This window comes from Squalius cephalus (assembly GCF_949319135.1).
Source record: "Squalius cephalus genome assembly, chromosome: 24".
In the NCBI taxonomy this organism is placed as follows: domain Eukaryota; kingdom Metazoa; phylum Chordata; class Actinopteri; order Cypriniformes; family Leuciscidae; genus Squalius; species Squalius cephalus.
Genome location: NC_137145.1, coordinates 21,017,453 through 21,034,464, shown reverse-complemented (window position 1 = coordinate 21,034,464; position 17,012 = coordinate 21,017,453). Strand labels below are relative to the sequence as shown.

The window sequence follows — 17,012 nt, the reverse complement described above, 5'->3', positions numbered from 1 at the left end:
GCATTGATGGCTGATTTAAATACCATCGCTGGTTTTGTTCACAAACACTTGCAGATGAATGCTCATATCAAGGAACGTTGTTCACTCTTTACATCATAACGAGCCAGTTTACAACACAAAGAGCAATAACAACAAGGTGTTGTAAGCTCTACTTCCTGATATCAAATACCAAAGACCAAATGGGCTTGTATTTCATGTTGCTACAAGACATTTCTCACTAGCAAAGTAATAACAGCCCTGTTCTTGGAGCAGATGAACTTACAGTTTCGCTAGTAGCGACGCACAGTGTTAAGATGACACGGTGACTCCTATTTTGTTACAGTCTATGGGTGACTCAGGTAATTCATAGTATACACGCTTGATACATCTCTCTCTCTCTCTCTCTCTCTCTCTCTCTCTCTCTCTCTCTCTCTCTCTCTCTCTCTCTCTCTCTCTCTCTCTCTCTCTCTCTCTCTCTCTCTCTCTCTCTCTCTCTCTCTCTCTCTCTCTCTCTCTCTCTCTCTCTCTCTCTCTCTCTCTCTCTCTCTCTCTCATAACTGCATTATGGCATTATCTGTGGTTCAAACCTCCATTACTAGCTCTGACATTTTAGAATTACGGAGGCTTGGGATGATATGCATAAGAAATTAGTCCCACACAAAAGAGCGTTTTAAGGACAAAAACCTGACAAATGTCTTGAAATACATCATATGAACAGTGTTTTGAGGTGTGGTAACTGTAGTATAGGCGGAATAATTGACTTCGGGCCGTTGAATTATTGAAAAAATAATACACAACAGGATGCGACCACATATAGGGGGGTTAGTTAGCATTACTTTTTTAATAATTCAACGATCCATCATCAATTATTCCTTACAGAATGATATATAATTATAATTAGTTGGGAGGAAGACTAAAAAAAATCTGAGGTCACACTGAAAATCTGGCTTTTTTATTTAGCTCATTTAAACCTGCAAGTTAAAAAACCAAAAACAATGAGGGTAAAATAAATAAGAACTATTTACATTTAATTTTTTAATTAATATTTACATTTGAACTTTTTTATTTTGTGACGTTGATCATGTGAAATCTTTTGACCACAATGTCAGATGTTCTTGATCATGGCAACATAATCCATGGCAGATTGTAACTATTTTACGTTTTGACAAATTGGTGGCTAATTCGTATGAATTCGTATTGTGAATTCGTGGTTATGGCCCAGTGGCAGGTTTGGGGGTGGGGTCAGAACCTTGATGCTATTTTTTTTTCTTCTAAATATAGGCCTATTTCGTACCATTCACATCTTATGAATTGTTACGAAAACGCCACCTCATAAAATAGTTAGCCTAAGTTTTCCTCTATGATCAGGAGGTTTTGTTCACACAGCTTGAGCTCTCATTAAATCAAACCGGGTCAAAAGACATTCCAAAATTAAAGTTTTTTTTTTTTTTTTTTTAATTCAGCCTTTCACTCCAGTTCTCAAAATTAAAAGTAAAAAAAAGTAGAAAAATGCAAAGAGGAGCATCTTGCAAGTTGTCTTAAACTTTTGGACCCCATGAGCACATCTGAGGTTAGATATGGATCGACGAACTCAATGACCTCTGAGTTACAGTCTAAAGCCCACGGCCCCTGAACCTCCTGGCCCTCGAAGAAATTACTGCCAGATTAGATGGGATAAATGAGGCCCCATGTGAGTTCACAGTGATAATCTGTGATAGTGCAATTGAACATGAATTGAAGCTTTCATGCTTGCAATCACACTGAACGGTTATGCTCAGAATATATATATATGGGTTGAAACAACACAGCATTTTTTTATATATTTGTTCCTTTATACTGGTACCTAGCAACTTCACAACACCCCCCCCCCCCACACACACACACACACACACAGTAATTAGCAGAGTGGTAAAACAGGCTTAGCAACTCTGCCTAAGCTTTCATTTACTCACATTTAATAGCTTATGTTGCACTACAATAATTAATGCTTTGCTCAACAAGTCCAAAGTGCACCTCTCAATACCGACAAGCAATCCTAATGTAGGTTATACAAAGGACATTCTCACCTGCAAAACTGTATTACAAAATCATCTTACACAATTACACTTCACAATGCAATACAATTTCACAATAGACACAATCACATGATGCATTGTGAAAATGTAGCCTAAAACTTAAACTAGGAGCAGTCAGAGTGAAAATATCCTATAAAACATATTTGAAGGAAACTATAAAGAATACGTCTATATAAAATCTGTTTAAAGAAAAACTTAACCTGAGTTCACTGGTAAAAATTGTGACATCTATCTATCTATCTATCTATCTATCTATCTATCTATCTATCTATCTATCTATCTATCTATCTATCTATCTATCTATCTATCTATCTATCTATCTATCTATCTATCTATCTATCTATCTATCTATCTGTCTATCTATCTATCTATCTATCTGTCTGTCTGTCTGTCTGTCTGTCTGTCTATCTATCTATCTATCTATCTATCTATCTATCTATCTACCCATCTATCTATTCTGTGCATAAAAATTCATGATTTATAACATTGGCTCAAATACAGTATAGAGTGCTGAATCCAGATTACATGTAAATTACATGTTTTTTACATTTACATGTTCCTTTCTAAAAAACCCTATTGTGTGTCAAACTGTAATAAAAGTGTTTGGGAGTAACATGTAACAGCGTTACGTAATTTACTGTAATCCGTTACTGTTCCTGAGAAAATAATTTGTTACTTATGAAAATGTTAACGATTACAAAAGGGGTTATATCTGAATATTTTCTGTAAAAGCTAGGTTATGTTGAATATTAAAATGTTGTTGCTTTGCCTGTTTTTGATGTGCACGATGCCTCCTGCCATTTAAAGGCCGTTTAGTAAAGCGATGCTATTCTGAAGCCTTTGATTGGTTCTCTTGTTTCAATTTGCAGCGCACCACGTCTGCCAATTACATCAATCCACATTTTCGCCAAAAGCTTTAGGCTACAATGTGTCTCAGAGTTGCCACCATGGCGAGTGAGTGCATTCCAGTGCTGGACATTTAAAAATCATTTCATTCAGAAATCTGTATTTAACCTCAGAATGATCTCAAAGTCAAAAGAGGTGCTGAAGTCTGACAAAAGCACCTCTCAGTTACACCATGTTAGAGAAGAATAATGGTGCAAGTTAGTAAACACTGCTGATATATAGCTTTGGAACACTATGTCTTCATCATATGTGACTTTACATGGTAACAGATTACATGTAATCTGGATTATAAAAATGTAGTACTTATAATTAGATTAGATTACATTTTAAAATGCTCATAATCAGATTACAGTTACTTTTTATGGATTACATGATTACATATGATTACATACCTCTTGGTCGTGTATGAGAAGAATAATCATGCAAGTTAGTAAGCACTGATATATAGCTTTGGAACTCTCTTCATCATATACAGTGGCCTTCACTATTGATCTGGACAAAAGTCCGGACAAATATATTTCAAACCCGGAAAACTTTGAATGTGCAATGTCATTGCTGTTTTCATGTTAATTTTTGTTCATGTAATACAGCGATTCCCGAACATTTTTGTTGGAAAAACAAATATTTACTTGACCTCTGAGATGTTAAGTTAATGTTCACAGTTCTCTGATGTCAGATAATGGACACACTGACATGCAGGTAAACAAATAAAATATTAATATTTTTAGTGTTCAATTCAATTCACATTTATTTGTATAGCGCTTTTCATAATACACATAGTTTTAAAGCAGCTTTACAGAAAATGCCTGAGTCCTCATTACAATTTAAAGTGATCTGTTATCAGAGGTAACTGTCTAAGTTATGTATTTCAGAAATGTACATATACAAATCACATTTAGCTAAAAATGTATTAATTTAAACAGTTTAATAATTTAAGGCAGAAACAATGAGCTTATTGAAGTAATGAGTCTGTTAACAAATGATTATGACATGGAGAATTGTAGCATTGGTGCTGTTTTTTTATTTTTTATTCTCAAATAATTTATTCATTTTAATTGTATATTATGATTTAATTATTAATCATTGGCTTTTCATCAACTCACAATCCCCCTGCAGTTCTTTCATTAATCCCATTTTGAGAAACTCAGACGTGTTGTTGATGACAAAGAATGGCACTATGTTCTTTCTCTTTGTTTTTTATATGTCAATATGGTACACAATAATAATAATCCCATTTAGTATGCTATCTATTTCTGTAAAATGTTGTATACAAAGCAGGGCCTTCTTTTGTCTGCTCACCGTTTTAGGGCCTTACGTCGTTTCTGATTGGCTGACAGCCAGACGGACGGGGGCGCGCCCGAGTGACGCTTGCGTTTGGAGAGAAGTGGGAGGGATATAAACTTGAAGACCGGGTAGCTCTCGTGATCATTTGAGGTCAAGTCTACACAGCGTGTCCACGGCAGAACATCACCAGAAACATCCCTTTAAGACCGACGTTTGAAAAGCAGAGAGAATCTGAATCTAACACGCTAAAGCCAGCGCGAGAAACATACACCGATTTAGAAAAGCGCAACAGTACATCCAACATGAACGGGCAAATGAACGGTTTTCATAACTCCCTGATTGATGAAGACTGCTTTTTGTTCACGTCGGAATCTGTCGGTGAAGGACACCCTGGTATGTATCACAACGTCCTTGTGTTTTCAATAGGATTTTAGTCTCATAAGGTCGTGTAGAAGGTAAACACGATCTAGCGCGATACCACACAGCTAGCACGTGCTAATAGCGTCTGCTAAATAATTTGCATTTCTATACCTGAAACATTTGCCATCATGACTATTTTATCATACTCTCATTATGTGACCAGTAAAAGACGTTATTCATTAATGTGCGCTGATTTCGTTAATGTGGGATGTATTTGTCTCCTTGGCCACGCGCGGCGGAGTCACCAGATTGTCGGCCCAAGGCTAATCTTGCGAATATAGGCCATGAGCGCTTTAAACTGCTTATTCGTCGTTTTATTCTCGGTTTTATATAGAAAATGAATAAACAATAGCATGCTCTATATATTGGTTTGTAACAATTATGTTTCCGTGTGAAGGCTGCGCGCGCGTGGTGGCCATGTTATCGGCGGGCTCGCGGAACACGCGTTCATGAGCAATGCGGACTGCGCGTGTTGTTGTTCTGCCGGTTTTTCCCGTTGCGTATTTCAGTCGTCAAGACCTTGAACTTATTCCATTACAATAATTATGGATCGTTTTCCGCTTAATACATCTCTTGATAATCTTTACTCAATGGCCTATGAGATAAGCGACTAGTACCCGCTAAGCGCGTCGTTAAATGAAATCGTCGTTAAATGTTTATTGTCGATGTGTTTTGTTCGCCTTCTATAAGCCTCTGTTTGTATGATATTTTTGGCGTCCTTGGTCTTTGACACCCCTGCACGTGGTGTAAAGTTTCCTCTCTCTCAACTGCCCCTACTATTGCGTCAGCGCACCTTTTTAGGCCCGAAACATCTGAAGGCAATCGCGTCTCGCTGCGCAAAGCGTCGCTGCGTTCATAAAGTTTGTCGTTCACACAGCACGCGGGCTTTTTCGCGGTTTGCATGTTACTATTGTGTTTTGTTATTTTACATATATGCTTGACGGACGTCTTCCATCGCTACGGCGCGCCTTTTGCGCTGCATTAAACGCAGTACGTCAAATGAGTACGCAGTATTCATAAAACCGTGTGCGAACATTATCCACACGGGAACCTAAGCGGATGCAGTAGGTCCTATTGATGCCTTTCATTTCCGGAAGACCACCGTTCTAACACACACCTTCTGGTGCTACTTGGACACGTCATCAGTGATGAACCCGGGGTCAACAGGTGTTTCGGGTCTTTAATCAACAGACACCCTCGCCCAGTCCCTGGCCTGTGTCCAAGTGGCGTGCTACTTCATTTCCATAAAATTAGTTTCTGAATGATTATGATAAAGAGCTGTGAGGTAGGCAGTAGTTTTCATGTGTGAGTGCTATAGGTATCACGAATGACGAGAACCCCTTGTAAGTGGGATTAAACTATACTTGTTTAACAACACCCGAGTCAATAGCTATTACATCACAGTTCAAAGACCAAACTGGTCATTGCACACATGTTGTGTTTTTCCAGGAATACGTTTATGCTGCACACCTCCTTCGGCTACAGTCTGATCCTGTATGTGTTCTGCAAGTGTGTGATTTCAGATGCAGCACAATTGTCTTTCCTGAACATCATATGTTGCGTTCACATGCTGTCAGAATTACCATAATAGAGGGAAACAGTGCCCGTCCACTTTTACAGAAGTGTTTTCCCCCATAGGTATCTTTAAAAAGTATTTGTTAAAGGCTTATAAGACATGAACCAAACCAACCAACTACAAGGTGAATCACAATATTGCAGACTTTTGATTTGAAGCAAAATATTTGAAAATCAGACAAAAAGAAAAAAAAGTGCAAGACTAAGTTTAATGAGGGGAAAGAACTATGAAGCATTGCAAATGATGTAATGGAAATAAATCAATGATTGTATATGTATATACAGTTTATATTATATCAGTATAAATAAGAAATGGTTATTGCAAGCCTTGCGTATGCACAAATAAGTAGTTTGAGAGTGTAGGGAGATTATTTTCTCTGGAGATTATAATTTTGTCTTTAATGGTTTATTAGTTGATCCATTCCCCTTTGGAGAAAATGAATGAGTTTTTACTTCTGTAATCTGACTGTTACACTTGCACACTACAGGATGACAACCCGATGCAGAATAGGCCATTCCAGGATGACAAGTTTTTAATACAAGATCATCCACCAAAATGTTCTTTCCGTCTCAACTTTTTATCACTGAGGCATGATTTACTAGATTGTTCTGGTTTCAACCCTGTGAGAAACCTTTTTATTCAGTTAACTCTTGAAGTTTTTGACAGTTAACCCACATAGTTTTAGAGTTTTTAGCAAACATACATTTTAAACGCCTGATAGTTTTACCTTAATTTTTTCTCGGCATGAAAATGGCCACAGAAGCTGGCATGGCGTTAAAAACAAACAATTACAGGATGACTATCCATCGTGCTTCTGTTCTTGAGTGGTTCTCACGTCCTTGTTGAGTTCATAGTCAAGTCTGATGCTTGTAATTACGATTATCTGTATTATTGTAAAAGGATTTTTGATTGGCTTTTTTTTTTAACTGCCAGTGGGTTTCTGAGCTGCCTGCATGTGGTGTTAGGGGGAGGGGCAATCTTGTTCTCTTATTTAATTGGACAGATCTGTTAGTGCAGGTTGTCATATTTACATTTAGCATTACATTAACATATTGATAGTCTCAAAGCTAACGTAAATGAACCAAAAGCAGCGTTTCATCGGGTCTGTAAAACACATGGCTAGTGATCTCTATCAAGTCAACTACTGTCTTGAAGTGACTGTCGAAGGAGTCTTGTCAAGCAAGTACTAGTTCAATGACACTTAATGTTTGGGTAACTGACGGTTGTTACCGCCACAGCAAAGAAAGAGTTTACTTTGTTCATGATCACATACTTGGCCACACATTTGTGTACTCTCGTAAAGTGTACTTGTGGGCAGGTCATGTTTTGCCTGCTGTATCATTGACTGACACCTGTACACGTGGTGTGAACTTTCCCCCTCGCTCCACTGCCCCTGGCTACTGCGTCACAGTGCTTTCTAATGAGATCAGCGCAGGTCTAAGGTCAGTACTGATGCTGTGGGGGAGGGCTGATTAGCTTGGCTTACCTCTGCCCTAAATATAGATCGTTACTCCAGGGGCTGCAGTGGAGTGGCAGCGAGGCCATTCCTGCCAGTGCCTCGACTAGAGAGGCTGTACTGCAGTAAACTGATGTGCTCCACTTGTTGGATGACTGCGGCAATAGCAACTTCCTTTTCTGTATCCTTGTTAAATGATCACATGAGGAGACTGGTAAGCCAATCATGTATTGGCAATGATTTCAGCTTTAAATAATTATGCTCATGGACTTATGGACTTATTTTGAGGGGGGAAGGGGGCTTTTTTTATTTACCTTTTATATCAGCTAAATGCATGCTCAAATGTATTTGTGTTTTTACAACTGGGTAATTTTGTTGCTCATGAGTTTAACACCTCACAAGGAAAGCTGGATTTAAACCTTGAATTGAATTTACTGAATAAAGAACTAATAAGAAGCACAAATAAATGCAATAAAATAAAAATGCAAATGAAGTGAAGAATGCTTTAAGGTTTTCAGGTACAGGAATACTACAGAAATTGAATGCATTTAATGCAGATTAATAGATTTATTGATGCTGTTTGATTAACATGAATGACACAGACAGCAGCAGGTTTATTAGGCTGCTGTCACTTTAAGAGCACAGATCCAAATTACTGATACACATGCATTTTCTTTCTCAACTGTTTACGTTCACTTAAGACACCACCGCTTGTTTGCAAATAATATGCAATGTAAATAGCCCTGATGCTAACGCCGTTAAAAACTTAAACTTAAAATTTCAATGACTGTGTTTGTGAATACTCGCCAAGACGGGTATTTTGACAATTGTGTGTTTCTGACCATTTAAGCACAATAAGCCTGCGAAAAAGCACACCCAGAAACCCGTCTCTCAGAGCGCGCGAGTACTACTGAATGCAACACTAGCCCGAAAGTCTTGTATCGCAGTGTGGAGCTTGCTTGTACAGGTGATGTGAAGCGCGTTTTGAAAGAGAGAGAGAGAAGACTAGCGCTGAATCACTTTCGCTGCTTGTGACATTTTCTCAAAGTTTTGCTGATTTGATCTGATAATCTGTATGAATTAACTTGCTCATTCAACCAACAAGCTAATGGAATAAATGTCTGCAGGAATTTCCCGCCTTGTGAGCATGAAACCTGCGGAAACAAGTAAAATTATGCGCTACACCGCACCGAAATTCGATCCCTGATGCATTTAATTTACTTCCTGTCACATTCTTGTCACTCAAATTCCAAGCATGCTATTTTGCAATAAATCAATCCAGGAATCCAGTTATGCCCATCACTGAAGGCGATTGTGGTTAACCTTGAGCGTAGGGGTGGGCCATATGGCAAAAATGTCATATCATGATTTTTTTCAGGAATATCATGATTTTATCAAGATTCTTTTTCATGTTGGTTTTATTATTTTTGCAAGTGACTGAGCATTACAGCCAAACTCATTTCCCCATTTTAAAAACAGCCTAACAAGGAAACAAAATATAAAATAAACAATGGCAAAGATAAACATGTCGTTTTCTTTGTGGTTAAAATATACAAACAAAGATACACTACATAATATGCAAATACAGTGCTTTATTTTTTCAGCTACATTAGGTTTTTAACAGTAGCATTCAAGAAAGTAATTAAATTAACATGTATAAATATAAAACACCATATAGATTTCATTGTATAAGTTATGCCTTGATTCTTATTAAAGCTACTATTAAAGTTCTCAGTCAACAGCAGTGAGTGATTTGCTCTGTTTTGTTTTATTAACATTTAAAGGGATAGTTCCCCCCACACTTTTTTTTCTTCTTCAAAAAACCTGAATAAGTTTCTTTATTCTGTTGAAAATGCGTTTGAAGAATGTGGGTAATGATGCTCCCCATTGTCTTCCATAGTAGGAAAAAATATACTATGGAAGTCAATGGGGACCAGCAACTGTTTGGTCAGCCGCATTCTTCAAAATACCATCTTTTGTGTTCAGCACAAGAAAGAAATGAATACAGGTTTGAAACAACTTCAGAGTGAGTAAATGACTGAATTTATTTTTTGGGTGAACTATCCCTTTAAGGATAAGCGGCAGCATGTTTACTATTAGGCTACTGTTACATTAATACCGGCATGCATCTAATATACACTCGTATAAATTCAAATATTTACTTTCACTTTAGACATAACCAACTGTGTTTATGTAAACAATGTGTGTATTTGACAGTATTAGCACAATAAGACTCAAAAGATAACTTGGTCCAGTAACCAGGCGCTGTTTGACAAGTTTTTAGTGCCTGTGCACTTCGGGTGTGTGTGTGCTCAAAGTGCATATCAGGAGAGGGCATCAGCATGTGAATGAAATGGTTAATCAGCAAGGCTTTAAAGCGCATGCAAATAATGAACTTTTGTGAATTGCAGTGTCCCGTGAGTGTAACTCTACCTCTGCGTTAGCATGTGATGTGAATGTTGTATAGTATGTTGAGACGTAGGCGCCAGAACTGCAACTGCTAGAATGCACTGAAGCACAATACTATATTTCTTCAAAAGCAGATCGTGGAGACGTTTTAATCGTCCATGGTCAAAAATCGTGATATCGCACAAGCCTAATTGAGTCTCGTTTACCCTGAATTTTACACTCTAAATTGCTGATTTAAATTTGAGCACTTGTTCCTCTTTTCCAGATAAGATTTGTGACCAGATCAGTGACGCTGTGTTGGACGCCCACCTCAAACAAGATCCTGATGCCAAAGTAGCATGTGGTGAGTGTTGAATTACGCTTTCCTGCACACTTTTCCTCATGCTTGCTACTGGAGTCTTTACTGTGAGTCCTAACCCCTATCAATCTGTCCTTGCAGAGACTGTCGCCAAGACTGGGATGATCTTGTTGGCCGGTGAGATCACCTCTCATGCTGTAGTGGACTATCAGAAGGTTGTCAGGGACACCATCAGGCACATTGGCTACGATGACTCTTCCAAAGGTATAGCGGCACTAAATGTCAAGGGAAATTGTGCTACCTTGCTACTCTCGGTGCCGTTTCCTGTGTGTATAATACTTGCATAACCTACTACAGTGCATAATGTACTGGTTTACTATTTTGTATGAACTGTCAGTTAGATCTGGGGTAGAATAATTCAATCAGCATTTTATTGTACTTTTTAGGGTTTGACTACAAGACCTGCAATGTGCTTGTGGCTCTTGAGCAGCAGTCACCTGATATTGCTCAAGGGGTTCACCTTGACCGCAGTGAGGAGGATGTAGGAGCTGGAGACCAGGTAAGAGCTGGATGACCACTTTTTCAAGACCACCTCGCATCTTTGCATATGAACAGAGAAACAAACTCTTTACTGGATTGACTTTGCTTCTTAGGGCCTGATGTTTGGTTATGCCACTGATGAGACTGAGGAGTGTATGCCTCTCACCATTGTCCTGGCCCACAAACTGAATGCCAAAATGGCCGAGCTACGCCGCAATGGCACCCTGCCTTGGCTGCGACCTGATTCCAAGACCCAGGTGAGACGAGACACAATTTGGGGGTGAAAATACACAACAGTTCAAAAGTTTGTGGTCAGTAGGAGTTTTTTTTTTTTTAAGAAATAAGTACTTTCCAGCAAGAATGCAATAAATTGAAAGAGATTGTTAAATATATTTTATGATGTTACAAAATTCAGTTTTTAAAATAACCTTTTTTACACTTTCCATTCACATTTATCAATTACATTATTTCGCCACTAGGTGGCGACAAGTGACTTAATGTTATTTAAATAATTTATTCAAGAGAATGTAGTGTTGTATGATGCTTCTGAAATGAAACCCAAAGATGTGATGAATTGTTTTTGTAAATGACTCATCTTATACATGTACAGTCTGAATAAGTGTATGACTTAGCTTTTCCCCATTGTCGAGTTAAACAAAAAAAAATCGCAATACATTGCAATATTGAATCGCAATATTGTTAGAATTACAATTCTTAATTCACAACTTATACTCTTTTATTTATCAAACAAAATATTATCAAATAAATGCAGCTTTGGTGAGTGAGGCTTTTTTCCAGAAACATGAAAAAAATCTTATGCTATTGACTACAAACTTCTGAACCGTAGTGTATTACTACTGTAGGACTGATGCTGTGCTCCTGCATCTTAAATAGATCTCAACCTTTCAGCTCATCTTTTGATGTTACGTTTTGCTCTAGGTGACCGTCCAGTACAGGCAGGACCGTGGTGCTATGCTTCCTGTGCGTGTGCACACCATTGTAGTGTCTGTTCAGCACGATGAAGTAGTGTGTCTGGATGAGATGCGTGATGCTCTGAAGGAGAAGGTGGTGAAAGCTGTGGTGCCCAGTGTCTACCTGGACGATGACACCATCTATCACCTGCAGCCCAGCGGACGCTTTGTCATCGGAGGCCCACAGGTTGAAACCACAACTAATCATGCAGTTCTCTCAAACGGGGTTCCCATGGTCATGGAAATGAAAAGCTGGATTTTATTATTTATTTATGCTAATTTAGCAGTGTTCTTTTGTCACTTTATTAGTTTTTGTTTTTTTATATTACTATTTGGATTTTATTTTTAGGTCAGTTTTAGTTTTCCATTCGTCCAGTTTTTCTTCAGTTTAACAATCCAGTCATAGTCATTTGTTTGGCAAAAGATGTGGGAACCCTGGGAGTATCTCGAAGTGTATGTTTATTACCACGTTTTATTTCCCCAGTTGTGGTTGTTTAAACATTTATATGCTTCATGCTTTACAGGGAGATGCTGGTTTGACTGGCCGTAAGATCATTGTGGACACTTACGGAGGCTGGGGTGCTCATGGAGGCGGAGCTTTCTCTGGGAAGGATTACACTAAAGTTGACCGTTCAGCTGCCTATGCGGCCCGCTGGGTGGCCAAGTCTCTAGTCAAGGCTGATCTGTGCAAGCGTGTTCTGGTCCAGGTGATTATTTGCTAGTCTTCCGTTTATGTATTAGTTTAATAGTGAAGGAATAAGACCGTCTTAGTCATTTATCTGTTTCCTCAGGTGTCTTATGCCATTGGAGTGGCTCACCCCTTGTCCATCTCCATCTTCCACTATGGAACCTCCCAGAGGAGCGAGAAGGAGCTGCTGGAGATCGTGAAGAAGAACTTCGACCTCCGCCCGGGTGTCATAGTCAGGTAAAGCGTGCTCCTCAGGGGCGGCCCAACCGCTGCCTCTCGGTTTGACGGTTCCCCAGTCAACTTTGTGGTATTTGCTCCCGTGTTTCCAGAGTTTGGTCTTGCACAGTTAACGTTAGAGAAGTTAATTGAGTTTGACTGAACGTCCTTCTTTCTGCGTGGCAATTGTCTCACTCTGTCTCCTGTACAATTCCAGAGAGCTGGACCTGAAGAAGCCCATCTACCAGCGCACCGCCGCCTATGGCCACTTTGGCCGTGAGTCCTTCCCCTGGGAAGTTCCCAAAAAGCTTAAATACTAAATCTGTAACCCCCCCTCCTTTCCTTGGGCGGTAGGTGTACATTACAGAGAAACCTACTTAACCCACCGGAGGGGGGAGATGTACCAAAACCCCTCACTCCTAACCTCACACCCATTCCCAAAGGTAACTCCCTTCCCCGTACGACTCTACCTTCAACCCTGTTCTTTGCTGTGTTGTTTTCGAAAGATCTGTGGTGGCTGTTAGGTTTTTGTTCTGTTTGACTTATGCGCCCTCTTCTCCACCCATCTCTCTTCGGCCCTTCCTTCCTTTACCTACTTGCTTAAAAGATCAAGTGATGGCACAAATGGGGGTCAAAGGTTGTTCTGTGATGCTATGCATTGCTGGCTGAAGCACTAACCCCTCAATTTTTTGTTTTACCAACTAAGAGAACCAATGCTTACCATTTTCCAGGTCCACCACTTTGTGTACCATTACAAATGGGATCAAAACATCTTTGGTCAGAATCAACACGAATGTGTTTAAGTTACATAGTGCAGGGATTGGATTGAGAAATTTTAAGAGACTTTTTACATGAACATATGTGTACTGTCACGATGGTTTCTTCCTGGTCGCCGCAGGCCGTGTTGTTTTATTTCTGACGTGTTACAGAGAAGTCAGAAGCTGCTACCAACCCCTGTGCGTCTGCGGGACTGGCGACGCAACCGTTCCCCCAAAACCCCTTCTCCGTGGTCTCAATGGTGATTCCAGATTAATCTTCCTGGTAGCTGTTATGTGATATTCTACTAGACCACGGCGGAGGCAAAGCACTCCCTCTCTGTGATGGGCGACAGCGGGCGTAGCTACAGAGAAGCCCTGCTCCCTCGCCGTCCCAGAGAGGCTGCCTCCGCCTCTTGAATCGCTCCATACTTGAAAAATCAACCTAATATTTGCTCGGTGATCCTCTTGAGCCTTGGCATCGGTACAGAAAAGCCCAGGATCTCAAGGTGTGATTTGCCTTTATTACGTTTTGTACATGAAAGGAATCGTTTTTAAAGACAATGAATACTTTTTTTTTTCATTTGCTTGAACACCATAGTCATGGTGTATGTCCCATGTGCCGGCCCTGTGGTCTTCCCTTGGTGTCCTACAGAAAGCTTTGGGCTCTTGCCACAGGCTGGCACTGGTAGCTGTGACCATTGTTACTTTTTTTTCTTTTTTTTTTTACGAGAGTAAAGGCAGATAGATGAAGACTGTCCATACGCACTCACGCACACGTTTTACGTTCAGGACTCCCGGTGCTCCCACAGACAGAAGCGAGTCTGGCCGGTGTTGTACAGAGAAACCGGCTTCGTTTACATGCTCTCTCTGTTGGGTGCGCTTGGGTTGCAGTCTTTTTTATATATAGCTCATCTTCTGTTTTTATTTCGCACTATATATTTTTGTTTTAATTCCAGAGATTGGTGCATCAGACTGGTTACTGAAAGAGTAGAAGTGCCTTTTTCTATTGTTTCTTTTCCTTTGTCACTCCCCTTCCCTTTTCCCCTTTGTTCTCCTGCTCTCTTTCCCCTCGATTCTCCTCTCGTGATAAGTGTGTATCCACAGCAAACTCCTGAATTTCCATCCTTTCAATGCTCCATGATGGTTCTGTCCCTTATATCAGTGAACTGAATAAAAATTCTGACCCTTAAGACTGTTGTTTTTATGATATTTCACATTTCTGACAGATTCATTTGGTGGGTTTTCCACTTGTTCCCTCATTTTAAACACTTAGTTGCAGCTCTTTTCAGGGTTGGGGTACAATATAGGACCTGAAAATCTTAACCGTGTGGGGTACATGATTTAAAATGTCTCCAACAATAATGGGGAAAAGGCCACCACATGGCTGTACCATGTTTTTAAATCTTTTGAATCGAGCGTTTAGTTTCTTGATTGTCTATACTCTTGGAACTCCTACAAACTAAAATTGAGTGAATGTGTTTTACAATATTGTAAGAACATAAGAAAATGACTGAACTTTCTGACTGCTGTTTGAATTAGTGACTCTTCTGACGTCTCCATAAAACAATGTTTATTTTTGTGTGAAAGGATATAAATAGTTGGATCAAATTTGTCATGGTAATTTCAATATAAATCTTATTGATTCCATGAGTGCAATACCTTTTCAACTTTTGGGTCATTAAGATTTTAATGTTTTTGAAAAGTCTCCAAGGCTGCATTTATTTGATAAAAGGTAGTAAACTCATTGTAAAATATTACAATTTATAATAACATTTCTATTCCGAGCTGAATTTTCAGCATCATTATTCCAGTTTTCAGTGTCACATGATCCTTCCGATATCATTCTAATATGCTGGTTTGATGCTCAAACATTATGATTTTATTCAGGATTATTTGATGAATGAAGTTTAGAAGATCAGCATTTAATTGAAATAGAAATCTTTTGTAACATTACTGTCACCTGATCAATTTTAATACATCCTTGCGGCATAAAAGTCTAATAGAATTTTAATAACCTTAATGACCCCAAACTTTGAAACAAAAACAATGCAGAAGAAACACTGAAAATTGTGGAGCACATCAGCAGGGGTCCTCTTAAGTCTGCAAGTGTTGTCTTGAAGGGGAACTCATGTCACATGGCTTAAATATAGCATGTTATTGGATTCTTAAAGTGTGGCTTATTTCCATCAATGATCTGAAATTTTTGTTTTGTTTTTTAAGGTAAGAAAGTAAAAATAGGTTTGTGACTTCATGTGACGCTGTGCAGACCGATCAGCGTCTGGCTCAAAGCAGTACATGCCAGTTAGAAACTGTCCGAACTGAGACGGCGCAGGCGCCACGTCACTGTGACGTATGGCATCAAAGCACAGCGAGAGTGACTTCTCGAGAGCGGCTGCACAAGCTCTGATGACGACATGGCTGTTCCATAATTGGCCGAATTCACTGATGGCAATGATGTGTATTGTTTATTCCGCTAATACTCAGAAAATCAGTGTTTTTATAACCGTAAAAACATATGTAACCATAATGTTATATTGTCATGTTTATCAAAATAACTTTAAAAAAAAAAATATATATATATATATACCTACTTTATTGGTATTTAAATAGTATAGGCTGTTGAACTTCCATCTTGTAAAGATGGTGCTGTATTAAGCAGTACATGAAGTTTCATTTTCTTTATGAAAAGTCTGTATTTGACAATTGCATCTAATCCACTGTGGATTACGCAAACAGCGTGAGCGTCACTATGGGAAGCTGATAGTGTCCGACTTGACAGCTCAGTTTTCAACTCCTGACTGCAAGTGGAAACTCTCGCTGGTCGGTCTGCACAGCGCTGTATGAAGTCAAACACACCTAATATATTGCCATGTGGTCACTACCATACGTAACCTTTTGAGGTTACATAAAAGTTTGAGATGCTAGAACAAAATTATTTATTTTTTACCTTTAACTAAGGGTACGTTTACACAAGGATGCACTAAAGACTGAAAAGTGTTTCAGAAAACAAACCCTGTTCACGTAAAGCGCTGTATTCATGCCAGGCCAGTAGATGGCGATGTCACTTTGTAAAGAAACATTATGCACCTATAGACTGAACATGTAATACGCATGCTCATGACAACACCTTTTTTCACAAAGTCATGTTTTTGTAGTTTACTCAGAGATGATAACGATAGTTTTCAAAAACGTGCACTTTAAACCTGTTTTCAGGCCCCCAAAACGCTGTTGTCAAGTAAATGAACAGCCAAAACACATACGTTTTCCATTTTTATTTGAAAATGTTGTGTAAACGTCCCCCCCAAAACAGGTTTAAATGAATGTGGATAGGCTACTTGAAATGTGGGGAAGAATGCCTTGCAATGTTCGTTTCAGTACAAAGTAATAAATGAGGGATTGCAGTAACACTGAGCTTTCTGTGGCAGAAATGAAAAAA

At 39.1% G+C, this 17,012-nt stretch overlaps 1 protein-coding gene across 2 annotated transcripts; it reads left to right on the top strand.

Moving 5' to 3' along the window:
- Nucleotides 1-4,343: 4,343 nt before the first annotated feature.
- Nucleotides 4,344-14,643, top strand: mat2aa (methionine adenosyltransferase 2Aa; the record flags this gene model as incomplete). 2 transcript variants are annotated; one of them, XM_079860624.1, is made up of 9 exons in its annotated part: nucleotides 4,344-4,637; nucleotides 10,371-10,448; nucleotides 10,545-10,667; nucleotides 10,850-10,962; nucleotides 11,057-11,200; nucleotides 11,883-12,101; nucleotides 12,439-12,621; nucleotides 12,706-12,839; nucleotides 13,036-14,643. In XM_079860624.1, the coding sequence occupies exons 1-9, from the start codon at nucleotides 4,547-4,549 to the stop codon at nucleotides 13,136-13,138; spliced, it is 1,188 nt and encodes a 395-aa protein (XP_079716750.1). In that variant the 5' UTR covers nucleotides 4,344-4,546. The 2 variants fall into 2 exon arrangements, with proteins under 2 accessions (XP_079716750.1, XP_079716751.1); XM_079860625.1 differs by lacking the exon at nucleotides 13,036-14,643 and having other exon boundaries at nucleotides 4,349-4,637; nucleotides 12,706-12,843.
- Between the last annotated feature and the right edge of the window lie 2,369 nt (nucleotides 14,644-17,012).